The sequence below is a fragment of the Schistocerca nitens genome, chromosome 12, assembly GCF_023898315.1.
Source record: "Schistocerca nitens isolate TAMUIC-IGC-003100 chromosome 12, iqSchNite1.1, whole genome shotgun sequence".
Classification (NCBI taxonomy): Eukaryota; Metazoa; Arthropoda; class Insecta; order Orthoptera; family Acrididae; genus Schistocerca; species Schistocerca nitens.
This window is the reverse complement of record NC_064625.1, coordinates 130,218,102-130,240,465: the sequence shown is the minus strand read 5'-3', so window position 1 is coordinate 130,240,465 and position 22,364 is coordinate 130,218,102. Positions and strand designations below refer to the sequence as shown.

Below are 22,364 nucleotides of genomic sequence, written 5' to 3'. Positions count from 1 at the left end.
TTTAGCAAACTTAAGTGGCAGACTCTGCACGAGAGGCGCTCTGCATCGCGGTGTAGCTTGCTGTCCAGGTTTCGAGAGGATGCGTTTCTGGGTGAGGTATCGAATATATTGCTTCCCCCTACTTATACCTCCCGAGGAGATCACGAACGTAAAATTAGAGAGATTCGAGGCTTTCCGGCAGTCGTTCTTCCCGCGAACCATACGCGACTGGAACAGGAAATGGAGGTAATGACAGTGGCACGTAAAGTGCCCTCTGCCATACACCGTTTGGTAGCTTGCGGAGTATAAATTTAGATGTAGATGTAGATGTTTTAGAACAGTAGTTGCATGAATAATTGTGTTTAAGTTTTAAAATTGCCCTGTTGGAAATTATTAACATGGAGTTGGCTCAATTTCCATTGTGGTCTTCACATTTAACATATAGCTCGTTCTCAGCGATGACTCTCCATTTGAGAAGAATTTATTACTGGCGGCCCATCCCTATATACTTGGGAACTAGAAAATAAATACAGTAAGCCATATCGTGGAATGTGGTGCTGCAGCAAAGAGCGATAACGCACTTCACGCAGTTTCGACACTAGAGCTCATGACGAACAAGCTGCTGCGTTTTCGCGTTGAAACAGTATTTTCTTCTTCTCCAAGTGTAGTCATTTTTTTCTTCACATTCTTGTCGAAGCTGTTCCATTTTCTAAGAAGTCTATGAGTATCAACTTTTCGACACGTTGTAACAGATTCACAAGAAGCAGTCGATTGTTTTGATTGTTGCGTGTTTCCCGGGCTATAAAGCGGAAGGAGCGCAGTGGTTGAGACGTTGGTGCCACATTCTGGAGGTCCTTGGTTCAGACCTCTGGCCATCCGGATCCAGGTTTTCTGTGAATACTGCGATGGTTCCTCTGGAAGGGTGTGACCGATATCCTTCCTTAGTCCGAGCTGGTCCTCCATCTCTAATGACCTAGCTCGCGGAGCATGATGGAACCCTAACTCCTTACTTTAGATACCAGTACAGTCTAGTGATGAAGAGATCATAGACGATAACAGGTAGACGCAAAAAGTCTCGTCTATATGACTCCAAACTCAGTTTCGAAGTTTGTTGTCCACCGAGAGAAATCGTGGCACCTACCGAGCCAAAATTTATTTCGCCACTAACTTATCATGTAAAATTCTAATTGTCATTCCTGACGGCACGACAGACCTGCTGCCCTGCTACTAGTGCACTTTCATTTGATAGTGAGTTAACATCAAATTTTGCACCTTTTTCAACACGTTTTTCAGTAATGTCTCCTGCAAGGCAGCTAGGACGATATTCACTCAAAACAGATGTTCGATCACTTTTTTATTACTTGAACAAGTATTTAACTGTAGTCACTGATGGTGAAGATTTCCGCTCTCATCTCATCACACAGTTATCAATCTAAAAGCAAGAAGTGAATCACTGTAAGATCCTGAAATTTTTACACCTTGGTTTGCATTACCTGATAGCGAACAATTCGCTGCTCGTTCAGTTCGGTCTCTGGAGACTATTATTAGTTGCACTGCGGTCTTCTGGATGCTGAGCTTTAGGAAATTATACCCAGGTTTATAGAGACCAGATATAAACTATTTGATCAAAAGTATGTGGAGACCCACATGTAATGTGGAAGTGACCACTAATTGTCGCAAGAGCTGGACCTGCCAGTGTAAAACGAGGTGGTTATCATTGTGTTGTCATCAGAGAAGCAGTGACAAGATAATGGGTTGGTTAGGGGAGCTCAGTGACTTCGAACATGGACTGTCTAACAATACCACCACTTGCAAAGTCGGTTAGAAATGAGATTAATAATGTTGCTCACGCAGCATATGTTCGCTTTATCGGCCAACAACAAAGTTATTGACTGTGGATGGTGTCGTCAGAATGGAAATCATGAAGTCACTGTAAAAAAGTAATTAATTTTGGCACTTATCTTGAATGGATTCCCATGTAGATTTCGTCGAAGTTGCTATGGCTCATCTTGTTGATTCTAGGGTGATTCCACATTGACTGCTAGAAGGTCCAGATCTGTATTTGAGCAATATTTGAAGACCTAACAAATGCGTTTTTCAGGAAATTCTTAATGATCAAACAATCCCAGATGAGAACAATGGTATGGTAGGAATAATTTTTGACTTGGTGTTCACGATCCATATTTTTATTAAACTTCTTGTAAATTCACATATACTTCTCCTTAATTGTCACATCATCAAGAAAACAGTTTTGTATCAATCTTCATATATTTAATTTCCACTTCAACCAAACACAAGACTTGACTGATCTGTTACAAAGCGAAATAGCAACTTAACTTCTGCAAAGTGAAACAGAGACTGCTCTGTGCACATTCGCGCCAAAACGATTACAAGTAAATCAAATATTATGACAGTCTCACAGAAATGAATACACACAAGAACCATATCACTGTAATCGAAGTACCTATACATTAATAAAACCAAATATGAATATTGTCACAAAAATATGACTGTTACTTCGCAGAAAAGTAGTACTATATTACTGGTATCGAGAACTGGGGTTGGAGTGCCGTAATGGTCACGTAAATAAAGAACCACTACAACTGGTGACTTGAAATCACCTGAATGATAAATCCAGTAGTTCCTGTCAGATCACTGAAGTTCTGTGAGGCTTGGCTAGCACTTGGATGGATCACCGTCCGGGTCTGCCGAGCGCTGTTGGCAAGTGGGGTCCACTCAGCCCTCATGGGGCCAATTGAGGAGCTGTTTGACTGAGGTAGCGGCACCGGTCTCAAAAACTGGTAACAGCCAGGAGAGCAGCGTGCTGGACTACATGCCCCTCCATATCCGCATCTGGTGACGCCTAAGGATGACACGGCGGCCGGTCGGCACCGTTGGGTCTTCAAGACCTCTTTGGGCGGTGTATGTATGTATTTATGAATGACAAATCCATCAGGGGCATTTCAACCCTTTTGCAGCCGGCCAAGTCGACTGTTCGTGATGTCATTGTGAAGTGGAAACACGAAGGAACAACCCCAGCTGAACCAAGACCAGCAGACCTCATGTACTTGGTTGTAACAAATCGCATGAAATCAGCAGAAGGATTCACTTGTGAATTCCAAAGTGCTACGAGCAATCCCGCTTGCACTGTGACTTTTGCGTAAGAAGTTAAAAAATGGAGTAGAATGATCAAGCAGTTCCTCATAAGCCTCATATTTCTGTAATTTGTACTAAGTGACACTTTCAGTGGTGTAAAGAGCGGAGCTACTGGACAGCGAATGATTAGAAACGAGGTGTCTGGAGTGATGAATCACGCTGTGCCCTGGGGCAATTCGATGGAAGGCTTTAGGTTTGGTGAGCGGCTGGAGAACGTTACACGCCATCATGAGCTGCGCCAACAGTGAAGCACACAGTGAGTGATGCTCCCATATAAGGGTTCTTTTCACTGTTGGGACATAGACCAGTCATTGTGCTTAAATGCAGAAGGATTTGAACAGATTTTACAGCATTCTGTACTGTGTACTTTTGAGGAACAGTTCAGAGACGATGACTTGTATCAGCGTGACTCTGCACCGTGTCGTAAATCGTACCCCTGAGGTAACTGCCTGTTGATAATAACATTTATGGAAAGGACTGTCTCGCGCAGAGGCCCGCCCTCAGCAGAAAACCTTTGGGAGGAGCTGGAACATACACTTCTGGAAATTGAAATAAGAACACCGTGAATTCATTGTCCCAGGAAGGGGAAACTTTATTGACACATTCCTGGGGTCAGATACATCACATCATCACACTGACAGAACCACAGGCACATAGACACAGGCAACAGAGCATGCACAATGTCGGCACTAGTACAGTGTATATCCACCTTTCGCAGCAATGCAGGCTGCTATTCTCCCATGGAGACGATCGTAGAGATGCTGGATGTAGTCCTGTGGAACGGCTTGCCATGCCATTTCCACCTGGCGCCTCAGTTGGACCAGCGTTCGTGCTGGACGTGCAGACCGCGTGAGACGACGCTTCATCCAGTCCCAAACATGCTCAATGGGGGACAGATCCGGAGATCTTGCTGGCCAGGGTAGTTGACTTACACCTTCTAGAGCACGTTGGGTGGCACGGGATACATTCGGACGTGCATTGTCCTGTTGGAACAACAAGTTCCCTTGCCGGTCTAGGAATGGTAGAACGATGGGTTCGATGACGGTTTGGATGTACCGTGCACTATTCAGTGTCCCCTCGACGATCACCAGTGGTGTACGGCCAGTGTAGGAGATCGCTCCCCACACCATGATGCCGGGTGTTGGCCCTGTGTGCCTCGGTCGTATGCAGTCCTGATTGTGGCGCTCACCTGCACGGCGCCAAACACGCATACGACCATCATTGGCACCAAGGCAGAAGCGACTATCATCGCTGAAGACGACACGTCTCCATTCGTCCCTCCATTCACGCCTGTCGCGACACCACTGGAGGCGGGCTGCACGATGTTGGGGCGTGAGCGGAAGACGGCCTAACGGTGTGCGGGACCGTAGCCCAGCTTCATGGAGACGGTTGCGAATGGTCCTCGCCGATACCCCAGGAGCAACAGTGTCCCTAATTTGCTGGGAAGTGGCGGTGCGGTCCCCTACGGCACTGCGTAGGATCCTACGGTCTTGGCGTGCATCCGTGCGTCGCTGCGGTCCGGTCCCAGGTCGACGGGCACGTGCACCTTCCGCCGACCACTGGCGACAACATCGATGTACTGTGGAGACCTCACGCCCCACGTGTTGAGCAATTCGGCGGTACGTCCACCCGGCCTCCCGCATGCCCACTATACGCCCTCGCTCAAAGTCCGTCAACTGCACATACGGTTCACGTCCACGCTGTCGCGGCATGCTACCAGTGTTAAAGACTGCGATGGAGCTCCGTATGCCACGGCAAACTGGCTGACACTGACGGCGGCGGTGCACAAATGCTGCGCAGCTAGCGCCATTCGACGGCCAACACCGCGGTTCCTGGTGTGTCCGCTGTGCCGTGCGTGTGATCATTGCTTGTACAGCCCTCTCGCAGTGTCCGGACAAGTATGGTGGGTCTGACACACCGGTGTCAATGTGTTCTTTTTTCCATTTCCAGGAGTGTATAATTGGTTGCAGACCCCACTGTCCAACAGTCTCAGGTTTTGGGTCTTGAGGATGAATGGGTTGCCATTCCTCCACAGACATCTCATTAAGAGCGTCCCCCACTGGATTCAGGCCATCATAAAAATGAAGGATGGGCACATGTCTTACTAACCTCCATAGGATTGAAATTCTTCCAGTCCATATGTGGCATAACAGCAAACCGGTGCTTAACAGTATTGGTTAAAAACAGTCTTGGTTGCAATTTTAATTTTTTTATCTTTCAACGATGCGTTTAAGCTTATTTACGCATCTTCAGGTTATCTAAGTAGAAAACAGAGAACAAATACATCTATTTAAGAATCGCGATCGCGTTGTGCAGACTTGGATAACCTGTAAGCATGTATAAACAGATCACCTACTGAAAATATAAACATATCACCAATGGAAAGAGCAAATACCTTAATGTGGTATTTCCTAGAAGAATCCTTTAGTCAGTGTAGCCAAAGGGCATCGTCGTATATATCAGGCCAACATCGCCTTCGTTAAACTGAGTAAAAACTAAAAATATAAAATAGTGAAATCATTACTTTTTCTAGACGGACGCGAGATTCACCAAGATTTGCATAACGCGTTCCCGTTCACAGGAGCGAGTAACAGGGTAAGATGGGGGCTCAGGTAGTAAGCATAATGCGCCCCAGCGTCGTGTGCCAGTACTGAAGCCTAATACAGAATCACCTCAAGAGGTGGCGGTGCGACGCATCAGTGATAAGAATGAGAGATCGTAAACTGGATATACATACCCACTAAAACTTTATAAATGTAATGCACATAAAACATTGATAAAATGGAATTACTAGGGGCAACACCTATGCGGTAACTTATCCTAAAATTTTGACGAAGTAAAATATAAATGGAGGAGGTAAATTTAAAATGAGAAAACAAGGTGTATAATACAACACACAGATGCAGTACATAAACAGATTTTTCGTATCATATACCACTAGAACGAGAACATCAAAAACACAGGACCGTAATTTCAAATAAAGAGGCCGCCCATGTAACACTCAATACTGCGTCATATAATCGACGATGCCCTTTGGCTACACTGACTAAAGGATGCTTAGGAAATACTAAATTAAGGTATTTGCTCTTTCAATAGGTGATATGTTTATATTTTCAATAGGTGATCTGTTTATACATGCTTACAGGTTATCCAAGTCTGCACAACGCGATCGCGATTCTTAAATAGATGTAATTGTTCCCTGTTTTCTATTTAGATAACCTGAAGATGCCTAAATAAGGCGAAACGCGACGTTGAAAAATAAAAATAAAAAATTGCAAGCAAGACTGTTTTTAACCAATACTCCATAGGATTGATGCTTGACAGTTCAGAGCTGTCACACTTTGGAGGTGATGGAGCTGCTGTCATGTGCATTGCAGTAGTGGTTTCCTGGATGGACAGCTGTAGGACCCCATGCCCAGCAGGAGAATTCAGGAGATTAGACATAGCTGATGGAGTGCATAGTTGATGCTTCACAGATCTCAGTCGTTCCAGTTCAGAGGTGATGATGCTTCAAATGCCAACATTCAGATAGTAGTCTCCAGTACAGGGATTAGTGATCACAAGGTCGTTGTAGCTAGGCTCAATACCGTTTCTTCCAAATCCACCAGAAACAAACGTAAAATAATTTTACTTAAAAAAGCGGATAAAGTGTCACTAGAAGCCTGCCTAAAAGACAATCTCCATTCATTCCGAATTGACTATGCAAATGTAGACGAGATGTGGCTCAAATTCAGAGATATAGTAGCAACAGCAATTGAGAGATTCATACCACATAAATTGGTAAGAGATGGAACTGATCCCCCGTGGTACACAAAACGGGTCCGAACTCTGTTGCAGAGGCAACGGAAAAAGTATGCGAAGTTCAGAAGAACGCGAAATCCCGAAGATTGGCTAAAATTTACAGACGCGCAAAATTTGGCACGGACTTCAATGCGAGATGCCTTTAATAGGTTCCACAACGAAACATTGTCTCGAAATTTGGTAGAAAATCCAAAGAAATTCTGGTCATATGTAAAGTACACAAGCGGCAAGGCGCAGTCAATACCTTCGCTGCGCAGTGCCGATGGTACTGTTACCGACGACTGTGCCGCTACAGCGGAGTTATTGAACGCAGTTCTCCGAAATTCCTTCACCAGGGATGATGGATGCTGTGGTGTCACCGCCAGACACCACACTTGCTAGGTGGTAGCTTTAAATCGGCCGCGGTCCATTAGTACATGTCGGACCCGCGTGTCGCCACTGTCAGTGATCGCAGACCGAGCGCCACCACACGGCAGGTCTCGAGAGACGGACTAGCACTCGCCCCAGTTGTACGGACGACTTCGCTAGCGATGCACACTGACGAAGCCTCGCTCATTTGCAGAGCAGATAGTTAGAATAGCCTTCAGCTAAGTCAATGGCTACGACCTAGCAAGGCGCCATTAGCATTACATAGCTTGTATCTAAAGAGTCTCACTTGTATCGTCAAGAGCGATGTACCACAAGGATGGATTAAAGTTAAGTATTCCAGGATGGGATCAATATATGTAGTGTTAGCAGTTAGCCAACACTACGCACACTACTTGGCTGAGGAGGCCGAATGCACGCGTTAACTCACGCAGGCTGGCGTGAGGTCTGAAACAGGATACGTAATGAATGCTATAAAGAAAAGTACGTAGCTCCTGGAATACTTAACTTTAATCCATCTTTGTGGTACATCGCTCTTGACGATACAAGTGAGACTCTTTAGATACAAGCTATGTAATGCTAATGGCGCCTTGCTAGGTCTTAGCCATTTAGCTGAAGGCTATGCTAACTAACTGCTCTGCAAATGAGCGAGGCTTCGTCAGTGTGCATCGCTAGCTAAGTCGTCCGTACAACTGGGGGCGAGTGCTAGTCCATCTCTCGAGACCTGCCGTGTGGTGGCGCTCGGTCTGCGATCACTGACAGTGGCGACACGCGGGTCCGACATGTACTAATGGACCGCGGCCGATTTAAAGCTACCACCTAACAAGTGTGGAGTCTGGCGGTGACACCACAAATGGAATGTTCCAGAATTTGAAACACGAACAGCTGCTGGCATGAGTTTCTTAGAAGTAGATACCTTAGGGGTTGCGAAGCAACTCAAATCGCTTGATACGGGCAAGTCTTCAGGTCCAGATTGTATACCGATTAGGTTCCTTTCAGATTACGCTGATACAACAGCTCCATACTTAGCAATCATATACAACCGCTCGCTCACCGATAGATCTGTACCTACAGATTGGAAAATTGCGCAGGTCGCACCAGTGTTTCAGAAGGGTAGTAGCAGTAATCCATCGAACTACAGACCTATATCATTGACGTCGGTTTGCAGTAGGGTTTTGGAGCATATACTGTATTCAAACATTATGAATCACCTCGAAGGGAACGATCTATTGATACGTAATCAGCATGGTTTCAGAAAACATCGTTCTTGTGCAACGCAGCTAGCTCTTTATTCGCACGAAGTAATGGCCGCTATCGACAGGGAATCTCAAGTTGATTCCGTATTTCTAGATTTCCGGAAAGCTTTTGACACCGTTCCTCACAAGCGACTTCTAATCAAGCTAGGGGCCTATGGGGTATCGTCTCAGTTGTGCGACTGGATTCGTGATTTCCTGTCAGGAAGGTCGCAGTTCGTAGTAATAGAAGGCAAATCATCGAGTAAAACTGAAGTGATATCAGGTGTTCCCCAGGGAAGCGTCCTGGGACCTCTGCTGTTCCTGATCTATATAAATGACCTGGGTGACAATTTGAGCAGTTCTCTTAGGTTGTTCGCAGATGATGCTGTAATTTACCGTCTAGTAAGGTCATCCGAAGATCAATATCAGTTGCAAAGCGATTTAGAAAAGATTGCTGTATGGTGTGGCAGGTGGCTGTTGAGGCTAAATAACGAAAAGTGTGAGGTGATCCACGTGAGTTCCAAAAGAAATCCGTTGGAATTCGATTACTCGATAAATAGTACAATTCTCAAGGCTGTCAATTCAACTAAGTACCTGGGTGTTAAAATTACTAACAACTTCAGTTGGAAAGACCACATAGATAATATTGTGGGGAAGGCGAGCCAAAGGTTGCGTTTCATTGGCAGGACACTTAGAAGATGCAACAAGTCCACTAAATAGACAGCTTACACTACACTCGTTCGCCCTCTGTTAGAATATTGCTGCGCGTTGTGGGATCCTTACCAGGTGGGATTGACGAAGGACATCGAAAGGGTGCAAAAAAGGGCAGCTCGTTTTGTATTATCACGTAATAGGGGAGAGAGTGTGGCAGATATGATACGCGAGTTGGGATGGAAGTCATTAAAGCAAAGACGTTTTTCGTCGCGGCGAGATCTATTTACGAAATTTCAGTCACCATCTTTCTCTTCCGAATGCGAAAATATTTTGTTGAGCCCAACCTACATAGGTAGGAATGATCATCAAAATAAAATAAGTGAAATCAGAGCTCGAACAGAAAGATTTAGGTGTTCGTTTTTCCCGCGTGCTGTTCGGGAGTGGAATGGTAGGGAGATAGTATGATTGTGGTTCGACGAACCCTCTGCCAAGCACTTAAATGTGAATTGCAGAGTAGTATGTAGATGTAGATGCAGCGAGCTACAAAGAACCCGTGCCCAACTGGAGGTTTGTAGAGATCAGATGTATGCCTGCTGGACTACAGGCTTTGGCACTACACGGATCAGAGTCGTTCCACTTTGCAGGTGACGGCGCTGCTGTCGCTGACCGAGGGCGCGCACTTCGCCAGTTCGGGCCTGCTGTACGTCAGCGAGAAGCTGAGGCTGGGGCCGCACGGCGCCACTTCTCTGGTCGTCAGGGTCGTCGTCACCAGCCCGGGCGTCAAGAACATGACAGGTGCGTACCTCCGCCTCTCTGCTCCACCAGACTGCTCTACACCCACTTCATTACAAGCACCCTGCTAGCGACTTTAATTCACACTCGTGACAGCCACTGATAGGATAACCCAAAGTGAAACGAATGTTCCAGATTGATAAATCTGGGAACCACTATACAGGGTGGTCCATTGATAGAGCCCAGTCCAAATATCTCACGAAATAAGCATCAAACGAAAAAAGTACAAAGAACGAAACTTGTCTAGCTTGAAGGGGGAAGTCCGGCCGGAGTGGCCGTGAGGTTCTAGGCGCTACAGTCTGGAACCGAGGGACCGCTATGGTCGCAGGCTCGAATCCTGCCTCGGGCATGGATGTGTGTGATGTCCTTCGGTTAGTTAGGTTTAAGTAGTTCTAAGTTCCAGGCGACTGATCACCTCAGAAGTTCATTCGCATAGTGCTCAGAGCCACTTGAACCATTTTTTGAATGGGGAAATCAGATAGCGCTATGGTTGGCCGGCTAGATGGCACTGCAAGAGGTCAAAAGGGTATCAACTGCGTTTTCTTAAATAGGAACCCACATTTTTTATTACATATTCGTGTAGTACGTAAAGAAATATTAATGTTTTAGTTGGACCAATTTTTTCGCTTTGTGATAGACGGCGCTGTAATAGTCACAAACATATGGCTCAAAATTTTAGATGAACAGTTGGTAACAGGTAGGTTTTATAAATTAAAATACAGAACGTAGATACGTTTGAACATTTTATTTCGGTTGTTCCAATGTGATACATGTACCTTCGTGAACTTATCATTTCTGAGAGCACATGCTGTTACAACGAAATTGCCTGTAAATACCACATTAATGCAGTAAATGCTCAAAATGATGTCCGTCAATCTCAATGAATTTGGCAATACGTGTAACGACATTCCTCTCAACAGCGAGTAGTTCGCCTTCCCTAATGTTCGCACATGCATTGACAATGCGCTGACGCATGTTGTCAGGCGCTGTCGGTGGATCACGATAGCAAATATCCTTCAACTTTCCCCACAGAAAGAAATCCGGGGACGTCAGATCCGCTGAACGTGCAGGCCACGGTATGGTGCTTCGACGACCAATCCACCTGTCATGAAATATGCTATTCAATACCGCTTCAACCGCACGCGAGCTGTGTGCCGGACATCCATCATGTTGGAAGTACGTCGCCATTCTGTCATGCAGTGAAACATCTTGTAGTAACATCGGTAGAACATTAAGTAGGAAATCAGCATACATTGCACCATTTAGATTGCCATAGATAAAATGGGGGCCAATTATCCTTCCTTCCATAATGCCGCACCATACATTAATCCGCCAAGGTCGCTCATGTTCCACTTATCGCAGTCATCGTGGATTTTCCATTGCCCAATACTGCATATCATGCCCGTTTACGTTACCGCTGTTGGTGAATGAAGCTTCGCCGCTAAATAGAACGCGCGCAAAAAATCTGTCATCGTCTCGTAATTTCTCTTGTGCCCAGTGGCAGAACTGTACACGTCGTTCAAAGACGTCGCCATGCAGTCCTGGTGCATATAGATATGGTACGGGTGCAATCGATGTTCATGTAACATTCTCAACACCGATGTTATAGAGATTCCCGATTCTCGTGCAATTTGTCTGCTACTGATGTGCGGATTAGCCTCGACAGCAGCTGAAACACCTACTTGGGCATCATGATTTGTTGCAGGTCGTGGTTGACGTTTCACATGTGGCTGAACACTTCCTGTTTCCTTAAATAACGTAACTATCTGGCGAACGTTCCGGACACTCGGATGATGTCGTCCAGGATACCGAGCAGCATACATAGCACAAGCCCGTTGGGCATTTTGATCACAATAGCCATACATCAACACGATATCGACCTTTTCCGCAATTGGTAAGCGGTCCATTTTAACACGGGTAATGTATCACCAAGCAAATACCGTCCGCACTGGCGGAATGTTACGTGAAGCCACGTACTTACATGTTTGTGACTATTACAGCGCCATCTATCACAAAGCGAAAAAAGTGGTCCAAGTAAAACATTCTTTACGTACTACACAAATATGTAATAAAAATGCTGTCCGTATTTTAAAAAAACGCAGTTGATATCCGTTTGATCTATGGCAGCGCCATCTAGCTTGCCAACCGTAGTTTCATGTGGTTTCTCCCTTCAACCTAGACGAGTTGCGTTCTTCGTAGTTTTTTCGTTTGACTCTTATTCCGTGAGATATTTGGCCCTGTCACTATCAATGGACCACCCTGTGTAATACACTTGTTTTTATCAAATAGGTGAACAGTGAAATAAATTTAAATACCTTTCAGTGTTCATAGGCTGCTTTGCCAGTCACATTTATATCACATTCCCTTTCCATAAACTGAACTAAATAAAGATTTCGTTTTAGAAAGTAAGCAAAGGTTTCATTTTAGTACTAACGTGCCAACTGTAGCAAATTTCATACAACATTACTAGAAATTATTACTTTTTTTATTACTCAAATGAAATTATGTGGTTCTGGAAACTTTTACGAGTCTCAGACATGAAAATATTCAGACAGAAATAACAAATGGCAATTTCTACCAAGTCTGGGATTCGAATCCAGTTCTCCTCACTGGGCAGATGTGGTAACCACTACACCACTCTAGAGCACTGGTTCTTATTCCGTGAGATATTTGGCCCTGTCACTATCAATGGACCACCCTGTGTAATACACTTGTTTTTATCAAATAGGTGAACAGTGAAATAAATTTAAATACCTTTCAGTGTTCATAGGCTGCTTTGCCAGTCACATTTATATCACATTCCCTTTCCATAAACTGAACTAAATAAAGATTTCGTTTTAGAAAGTAAGCAAAGGTTTCATTTTAGTACTAACGTGCCAACTGTAGCAAATTTCATACAACATTACTAGAAATTATTACTTTTTTATTACTCAAATGAAATTATGTGGTTCTGGAAACTTTTACGAGTCTCAGACATGAAAATATTCAGACAGAAATAACAAATGGCAATTTCTACCAAGTCTGGGATTCGAATCCAGTTCTCCTCACTGGGCAGATGTGGTAACCACTACACCACTCTAGAGCACTGGTTCTGTGCAACTGCATGAACTATCTACTCTGCATCCCTCCTTGATCCAGATCCTCATTCACCCCTCAGCGCACTTGGTATTCCTCCTAAACTCGAGCAGCATTATAAAGACTCTCCAACTGTATTCGAATAGTACCTCAGTATCGAAATAAACGAGGATCGTGCCAGAAACTTAGGCATAGATTTGAGGAGGGAAGTGTGCTAAGGTAGTCCAAGCAGTTGTGCAAAGCCAGCAGGAGGCCTGGGTTCAAGTCCCGGCCTTGGCACAAATTTTTACTCGTCACTTCAGTCTGCCATATACACGATTTTTATTATTAGTATATTAACTTGGAGTGTGTGTGTGTGTGTGTGTGTGTGTGTGTGTGTGTGTGTGTGTGTGTGAATGTGCGTGTATGTGTGTGTCAGCCTTTGTTTTTGGGGGTGGAGGTGGGGAAAGGCTGCTCAAGATTCCTAAAACAATTAGTGCTTTCCTTACTGATTGAGGTAAATCAACCTGATGTAGTTATAATCATCTGATATGCATAATGGAATGACATATAAATATGGCTGGTTACAGTGGCTTGTTCTTTCAACTGATATTCATTATGGTCTCGATCAAACCCACCACAATAATATTGGAAGACTACATAGCCACTATATGGTAGCATGTGTAGTGCAGACATGGGCTGAGACATAGAGAAGACAGGAATCGGGGGACCTTTTTCACAAGAGCCTCTCCTGCATTAGAAATGAGCAACTGGCGACCCTACCAGGAAACTCCGTGTCTCACTTCTACGTTTTTTCCTCTTTCCTGCAGTGGAGGTGTCTGGATATGGTGGAGACTCGTGCAGGGACACCGGGGGCGGCAATGGCACGTCTCCAGCGCACAGTGGGGGCAGCACAGGCAGCAGAAGTGCGCTGTCTGCCTCTGTGACACGCTCAGCTAGCACGCTGGTCACGCCAGAGGGGCTCCGCCGGACAACCACCGACAGTGCCTACTTCTGCGCCAATGGTCAGTAACACAATGATTTCATGCTTTTTTCTGCTCTTTTGATGTGATCAGACATGACTTCAGCTTGCTCTTCATCTCAGAGTAGTACTTGCACATTATATTCCCAAATATTAGTCGCTTGTATCCTAATATCTCGCTTTCTCTACAGTTTTTGTCCTCTACAGCTCATTTAGTACTAAAGAAGTTATTCCGTGATGTCTTAATGCATGTCCTGTGATCTTGTCTCTTCTTCACTTCAATGATTTCCGTGTTTTTCGTTCCTCTCCAGAGGACCTCCTCACTTCTAATCGTATCAGTCTAGCTTATTTTCCACATCTTTTTAAATCATGTGGTGTTTTTTTTTCTTTTTTAAAAATATTTATATTTTGATTAAATTATTATTATCTTGTGAAGATTCAGAAATCTGTTGTGAGTTTTGCACTACTTCTTGGCGGGAAGAGCAAAGACTTTTCAAACACTTGAGTACTGTATATGATACACTCCTGGAAATGGAAAAAAGAACACATTGACACCGGTGTGTCAGACCCACCATACTTGCTCCGGACACTGCGAGAGGGCTGTACAAGCAATGATCACACGCACGGCACAGCGGACACACCAGGAACCGCGGTGTTGGCCGTCGAATGGCGCTAGCTGCGCAGCATTTGTGCACCGCCGCCGTCAGTGTCAGCCAGTTTGCCGTGGCATACGGAGCTCCATCGCAGTCTTTAACACTGGTAGCATGCCGCGACAGCGTGGACGTGAACCGTATGTGCAGTTGACGGACTTTGAGCGAGGGCGTATAGTGGGCATGCGGGAGGCCGGGTGGACGTACCGCCGAATTGCTCAACACGTGGGGCGTGGGGTCTCCACAGTACATCGATGTTGTCGCCAGTGGTCGGCGGAAGGTGCACGTGCCCGTCGACCTGGGACCGGACCGTAGCGACGCACGGATGCACGCCAAGACCGTAGGATCCTACGCAGTGCCGTAGGGGACCGCACCGCCACTTCCCAGCAAATTAAGGACACTGTTGCTCCTGGGATATCGGCGAGGACCATTCGCAACCGTCTCCATGAAGCTGGGCTACGGTCCCGCACACCGTTAGACCGTCTTCCGCTCACGCCCCAACATCGTGCAGCCCGCCTCCAGTGGTGTCGCGACAGGCGTGAATGGAGGGACGAATGGAGACGTGTCGTCTTCAGCGATGAGAGTCGCTTCTGCCTTGGTGCCAATGATGGTCGTATGCGTGTTTGGCGCCGTGCAGGTGAGCGCCACAATCAGGACTGCATACGACCGAGGCACACAGGGCCAACACCCGGCATCATGGTGTGGGGAGCGATCTCCTACACTGGCCGTACACCACTGGTGATCGTCGAGGGGACACTGAATAGTGCACGGTACATCCAAACCGTCATCGAACCCATCGTTCTACCATTCCTAGACCGGCAAGGGAACTTGCTGTTCCAACAGGACAATGCACGTCCGCATGTATCCCGTGCCACCCAACGTGCTCTAGAAGGTGTAAGTCAACTACCCTGGCCAGCAAGATCTCCGGATCTGTCCCCCATTGAGCATGTTTGGGACTGGATGAAGCGTCGTCTCACGCGGTCTGCACGTCCAGCACGAACGCTGGTCCAACTGAGGCGCCAGGTGGAAATGGCATGGCAAGCCGTTCCACAGGACTACATCCAGCATCTCTACGATCGTCTCCATGGGAGAATAGCAGCCTGCATTGCTGCGAAAGGTGGATATACACTGTACTAGTGCCGACATTGTGCATTCTCTGTTGCCTGTGTCTATGTGCCTGTGGTTCTGTCAGTGTGATCATGTGATGTATCTGACCCCAGGAATGTGTCAATAAAGTTTCCCCTTCCTGGGACAACGAATTCACGGTGTTCTTATTTCAATTTCCAGGAGTGTATTTTATAAGTCACCTGAAATCGTTTGCAGAAGGCGTAGCGTTCTCAAGATAAAGAACAGAGTTCGCATTGCCACTTAATTTATTTGTGTCGTGATCTTGTTCGATCACGACCGGATATGAGACATAGCAACTACGAACAGGGAAACCTAAGGGACCAGACAGAGCTGGAAATTTTCTTTGCTATACTACACCACACATTAAAAGAAGTTGGATTTAAATCAGAAACAAGGTAAACAGCAATGCGCCTTCTGCCTTAATTACGACGTTTGCCGACATGCAGTCGGCCCCTGGTAGCTGTATGAAAACTATAAAAACACCGTTATTTCTGTTACCATTAATAGGAGATGGGTAGTACAGATATACTTTAAGTAATAAGCAGGCACTACAGCATTTGAGAGCACAATAGCCAGTTTAATTACCTTAGTCAGTATTGCTAACAATAGGATCCATACATTTCAATTTTATATAATGCTGGCTGTTTCTTTAAATAAAATCCTTTAGCATTTTCGATATTTCATCTTAGCTGCACTCATAAATTCTTACGTAGCATTGCACAATAGTAATATTTTATAATAACTAATTAGTGATTGCGGACCACGCCATATACGTGTTCGCCGTCTTTAAAAAATATCAGGACTGTGATAAGAGGATTACAATTCTTCAACTGTCAAAAAATAAGAAACACAAAATATCTCTATTGATACAATTTATGAACAATTCGTGTTCTGCGCCGTGGCGCGTAAGATATTCTTTGAAATATCAGGTGGTCGCTGCTCAGCGATTTTTACACAAATTGTATGGCTTTTATGAGCCTGCATGGTTAGGTTATCGAATGTAAGTTTATTTAAGATATCGAAACAGATACTAATATTACAAGCACTACTTCTAAAACACTGCAATTTACATCGTATCCTGTTTCCCCAAAGTCCATGGTTCACTTCCATACACTGCTGTGCTCCAGATATACATTCTCCCTCATGTTCAGGCTGATGTTTGGTACTAAAATACTCGTTCTTCTTGTTCGTCAGAAATGTCCTATTTTTCTGACCTAGTCTGCTTCTTATTTTCTTCTTATTTCAACGATCATCTCTTATTTTCCTTCCAAGGTGCCAGAATTCCTTCACTTCAACAACCCAATGCTCATCAAGTTTTATATTATTTTTATCGCTAATTTCATTTCTGCCACATCTCGTTACTGTCGTCTTTCTTCAGTTCAAGCTAAATCCATATCCTGCAGTCATTACACTGTTCATTCCATTCAACAGATTCTTTAATTCTTCGTGGCTTTCGTTGAGTAAAGCAATGTCATCAGCAAATCTTATCACTGAAATCCTTTCACACTGAATTTTAATCCCTTTGCTGAACCTTTCTTTTATTTTAGAAAATTGGTTCTTCAGTGTGTATACCGGTAAAAGTGAAAGTCTCTATCCCTTCCATGCCTTTTAATCCGAATACATCGTTCTTGGTCTATTACTGCCTCTTGGTTTTTGTACATACCGCATAGCATTCGCCTTTCCCTTTATCAACTTTTCTGAGAATTTCGAACATCTTCCATCATTTTTCACTGTCGAACGTTTTTGCCGGGTCGACAGATTCTGCACAAGTGTCTTGATTTTTCTTAATACATGCTTCCGTTAACAAGAACTGCCTCTCTAGGACCAATACCTTTCCTAAAGCCAAACTGATTGTCATCCAATAATTCCTAAGCTATCTGTTTTGTATATTATTCTTGTCAGGAAACTGAATGCATGAGAACTTGCCGATTGTTCGATAGGTCTCGCTCTGCTACATACCAAACTGAATAGCCGCTTTGATGTCACTTTCGCTAATGATTTTAGAAATTCCAAATGATCTATGTCTTCTGTCTTACTTGAGGACGAGTCTTCCAAACCTCTGTTATACTCTAATACTAGATCCCTGATGTCCTCCATACCGACTCCCATTTCCTCTTGTGTCACTTCAACAGACCTTTTCTCCCATTCATAGAGGTCTTCGATGTACTCTTCCATTTATCCAGTCTCTCGTCTGCATTTAACAGTGGAATTTGTCTAGCGCCATTAATGTTGATGCCTTTTCTTTTCATTTCACCGAAGTTTACTTTGCATTTTGTATACAGGGTGGTCCATTGATCGTGACCGGGCCAAGTATCTCACGAAATAAGCGTCAAACGAAAAATTGCAAAGAACGAAACTTGTCTAGCTTGAAGGGGGGAAACCAGATGACGCTACGGTTGGCCCGCTACATGGTGCTGCCATAGGTCAAACGGATATCAATTGCGTTTTTTTTTAAATAGGAACCCCCATTTTTATTACATATTCGTGTAGTACGTAAAGAAATATTAATGTTTTAGTTGGACCTTTTTTTTCGGTTTGTGATAGATGGCGCTGTAATAGTCACAAACATATGGCTCAAAATTATAGGCGAACAGTTGGTAACAGTTTGGTTTTTTAAATTAAAATACAGGACGAAGATACGTTTGAACGTTTTATTTCGGTTGTTCCCATGTGATACATGTACCTTTGTGAACTTATCATTTCTGAGAACGCATGCTGTTATTGCGTGATTACCTGTAAATACCACATTACTGCAATAAATGATAAAAATGATGTCCGTCAACCTCAATGCAATTGGCAATACGTGTAACGACATTCCTCTCAACAGCGAGTAGTTTGCCTTCCGTAATGTTGGCACATGCATTTACAATCCGCTGACGCATGTTGTCAGGCGTTATCGGTGGATCACTATAGCAAATATCCTTCAACTTTCCCCACAGAAAGAGATCCGGGGACTTAAGATCCCGTAACCGTGCGTGCCGAGGTATGGTGCTTCGACGACCAATCCACCTGTCATGAAATATGCTATTCAATACCGCTTCAACCGCACGCGAGCTACGTGCCGGACATCCATCATGTGGGAAGTACATCGCCATTCTGTCATTCAGTGAATCATCTTGTAGTAACATCGATAGAACATTATGTAGGAAATCGGCATACATTGCACCATTTAGATTGCCATCGATAAAATGGGGGCCAATAATCATTCCTCCCATAATGCCGCACCATACATTAACCCATCAAGGTCGCTAATGTTCCACTTGTCGCAGCCATCGTGGATTTTCCGTTGCCCAATAGTGCATATTATGCCGGTTTACGTTGCCGCTGTTGATCAATGACGCCTCGTCGCTAAATATAACGCGTGCAAAAAATCTGTCATCATCCCGTAATTTCTCTTGTGCCCAGTGGCGGAACTGTACACGACGTTCAAAGTCGTCGTCATGCAATTCCTGGTGCATAGAAATACGGTACGGGTGCAGTCGATGTTGATGTAGCATTCTCAACACCGAAGTTTCTGAGATTCCCGATTCTTGCGCAATTTTTCTGCTACTGATGTGCGGATTAGCCACGACAGCAGCTAAAACACCTATTTGGTCATTATCATTTGTTGCAGGTCGTGGCTGACGTTTCACATGTGGCTGAACACTTCCTGTTTTCTTAAATAACGTAACTATCCGGACACTTGCATGATGTCGTCCAGGATACCGAGCAGCATACATAGCACGATATCGACCTTTTCCGCAATTGATAATCGGTCCATTTTAACACGGGTAATGTATCACGAAGCAAATACTGTCCGCACTGGCGCAATGTTACGTGATACCACGTACTTACACGTTTGTAACTATTACAGCGCCATCTATCACAAAGCGAAGAAAGTGGTCCAATTGAAACATTCATATTTCTGTACGTACTACACGAATATGTAATAAAAAATGGGGGTTCCTATTTTTAAAAAACGCAGTTGATATCCGTTTGACCTATGGCTGCGCTATCTAGCGGGCCAACAATAGCGCCATCTGGTTGCCCCCTTCAAGCTAGACGAGTTTCGTACTTTGTAGTTTTTTTCTTAGATGCTTATTTCGTGAGATATTTGGCCCGGTCGCTACCAATGGACCACCCTGTATAACAAACTGAATGAATGTGGCATACAAAAATGGAAAACTGAGTTTATCAGTGGCATATTGCATGTAATGAACAGACAAATACCTGCTGAAAAGAACTCTGACAATGCATCACTGAAATCTAGAAACGGCAACAGTTGTTCACCAATAATGTTGGAATAAGCATGTACATCTACATGGCTACGCTGCAGTGCAGCTGACACTTAAATGCCTGGCAGAGGGTCTTGGAACCACTTCAGGCTTTCTGTAGTAGTTCTTTTACTTTACTTTATTGCAAATATAATTTCCCCTTATGTAGGCTGGCGACAATAAAATACGCAACTGGCCATTAAAATTGCTACACCACGAAGATGACGTGCTGCAGATGTCATATTTAACCGACAGGGAGAAGATGCTGTGATACGCAAATGATTAGCTTTTCAGGGCTTTCACACAAGGTTGGCGCCGGTGGCGACACCTACAACGTGCTGATATGAGGATAGTTACCAACCGATTTCTCATACACAAACGGCAGTTGACCGGCGTTGCCTGGTGAAACATTGTTGTGATGCCTCGTGTAAGGAGGAGAAATGCGTACCATCACGTTTCCGACTTGGATGAAGGTCGGATTGTAGCCTATCGCGATTGCGGTTTATCGTATCGCGACATTGCTGCTCGCGTTGGTCGAGATCCAGTATATGGACTCGGTGGGTTCAGGAGAGTAATACGGAACGCCGTGCTGGATCCCAACGGCCTCGTATCAGTAGCAGTCGAGCTGACAGCCATCTTATCCGCATGGCTGTAACGGATGGTGCAGCCACGTCTCGATCCCTGAGTCAACAGATGGGGACGTTTGCAAGACAACAACCATCTACACAAGCAGTTCGACGACTTTTTCAGCAGCACGGACTATCAGCTCCAAGACCGTGGCTGCAGTTACCCTTGACGCTGCATCACAGACAGGAACGCCTGCGATGATGTACTCAACGACGAACTTGGGTGTACTAAACACATCCTGGATGAATCCAGGATGTGTTTAGAGCATCATGATGGTAGCATCCGTGTTTGGCGACATCCCGGTGAACGCACATTGGAAGCATGTATTCGTCATCGCCTTACTGGCGTATCACCCGGCGTGATGGTATGGGGTGCCATTGGTTACACGTCTCGGTCACTTCTTGTTCGCGTTGAACGTGGAGGTTGCATTTCAGATGTGTTACGACCCGTGGCTCTACCCTTCATTCGATTCCTGCGAAACCCTACATTTCAGCAGAATAATGCACGACCGCATGTTGCAGGTCCTGTACGGCCTTTATGGATACAGAAAATGTTCGACTGCCGCCCTGGACAGCATATTCTCGAGATCTCTCACCAATTGAAAACGTCTGGTCAATGGTGGCCGAGCAACTGGCTCGTCACAATACGCCAGTCACTACTCTTGATGAACTGTGGTATCGTGTTGAAGCTGCACGGGCAGCTGTACCTGTACACGCCATCCAAGCTCTGCTTGACACAATGCCCAGGCGTATCAAGGCCGTTATTAGGGCCAGAGGTGGTTGTTCTGGGTACTGATTTCTCAGGGTCTATGCACCCAAATTGCGTGAAAATGTAATCACATGTCAGTTCTAGTATAATATATTTGTCCAATGAATACCCGTTTATCATCCACATTTCTTCTTGGTTTAGCAATTTTAATGGCCAGTAGTGTATTTTCTCATCCAGAAGAGTGGTTCATATTTACAGTAACCTGAACGGGTGTTGTCATATAACGGATACATGTCAACAGCTGGTACTCAAGTGCACCTCGCACCCTTTCAGAGAAACTGGTGGTGTCTACACCGGAGGACTTCCAGCTAGAGTGGCTGCCGGCTCCACGGAACCGCGCCGGCGTCGTGCTGGAGGTGCGGGCGGCGGCGCCGGGGGCGGACCGGGATCGTGGGGGCGGCGCTGGGGGCGCAGTTGGCAGTGGGGGTGGAGACACGCCCCCTCAGCCGGCCGCCGTGGTGCTGCTGTCCTCTGGCAGAGGCGCCGGGCCCGACTCCTACCTGCTGGCTCTGGGAGACGTCTCGTGGCTCACCAGGGGGCCGCACGGTACGTTGCGTGGCGCACCGCACAGCACAGCACAGCTACATTGGTTCCTATAGCACGTGATATTGATACTAAAGCGGCTATGTACACTGCTGGCCACCGTAAATGCAACACCCTGAAGGAAGCATCCGAATCAAGGGAAATTTACACCATGGGTTTGCAGCGATGAGATATGCAACTGATTAGAATTTCAGCGCAGACGCACATCACGCGCGCCTGTGGCGCCACCTCATAGTGCCATTTAAGGCTTGGCGATTTCGACGAGTGTACGTTCGGCACGTGTGTTTACCTTGTGGTTGTTTCACAAGACGATCAGTTATGCCTCGTAGACAACAGCGAACATCGTTTGATCAAGCATCCGAGTTCGACAGAGGAA

At 45.3% G+C, this 22,364-nt stretch overlaps 1 protein-coding gene across 1 annotated transcript in view; it reads left to right on the top strand.

The window, feature by feature from the left end:
* Positions 1–22,364, top strand: part of LOC126214956 (C3 and PZP-like alpha-2-macroglobulin domain-containing protein 8) — an 877,403-nt gene that overhangs the window by 707,119 nt on the left and 147,920 nt on the right. Inside the window, exons 15-17 of the mRNA XM_049941592.1 lie at positions 9,836–9,986; positions 13,868–14,062; positions 21,719–21,991. Of these exons, the coding sequence (XP_049797549.1) occupies positions 9,836–9,986; positions 13,868–14,062; positions 21,719–21,991 (619 nt within the window). The remainder of the gene's footprint in view (positions 1–9,835; positions 9,987–13,867; positions 14,063–21,718; positions 21,992–22,364) is intronic.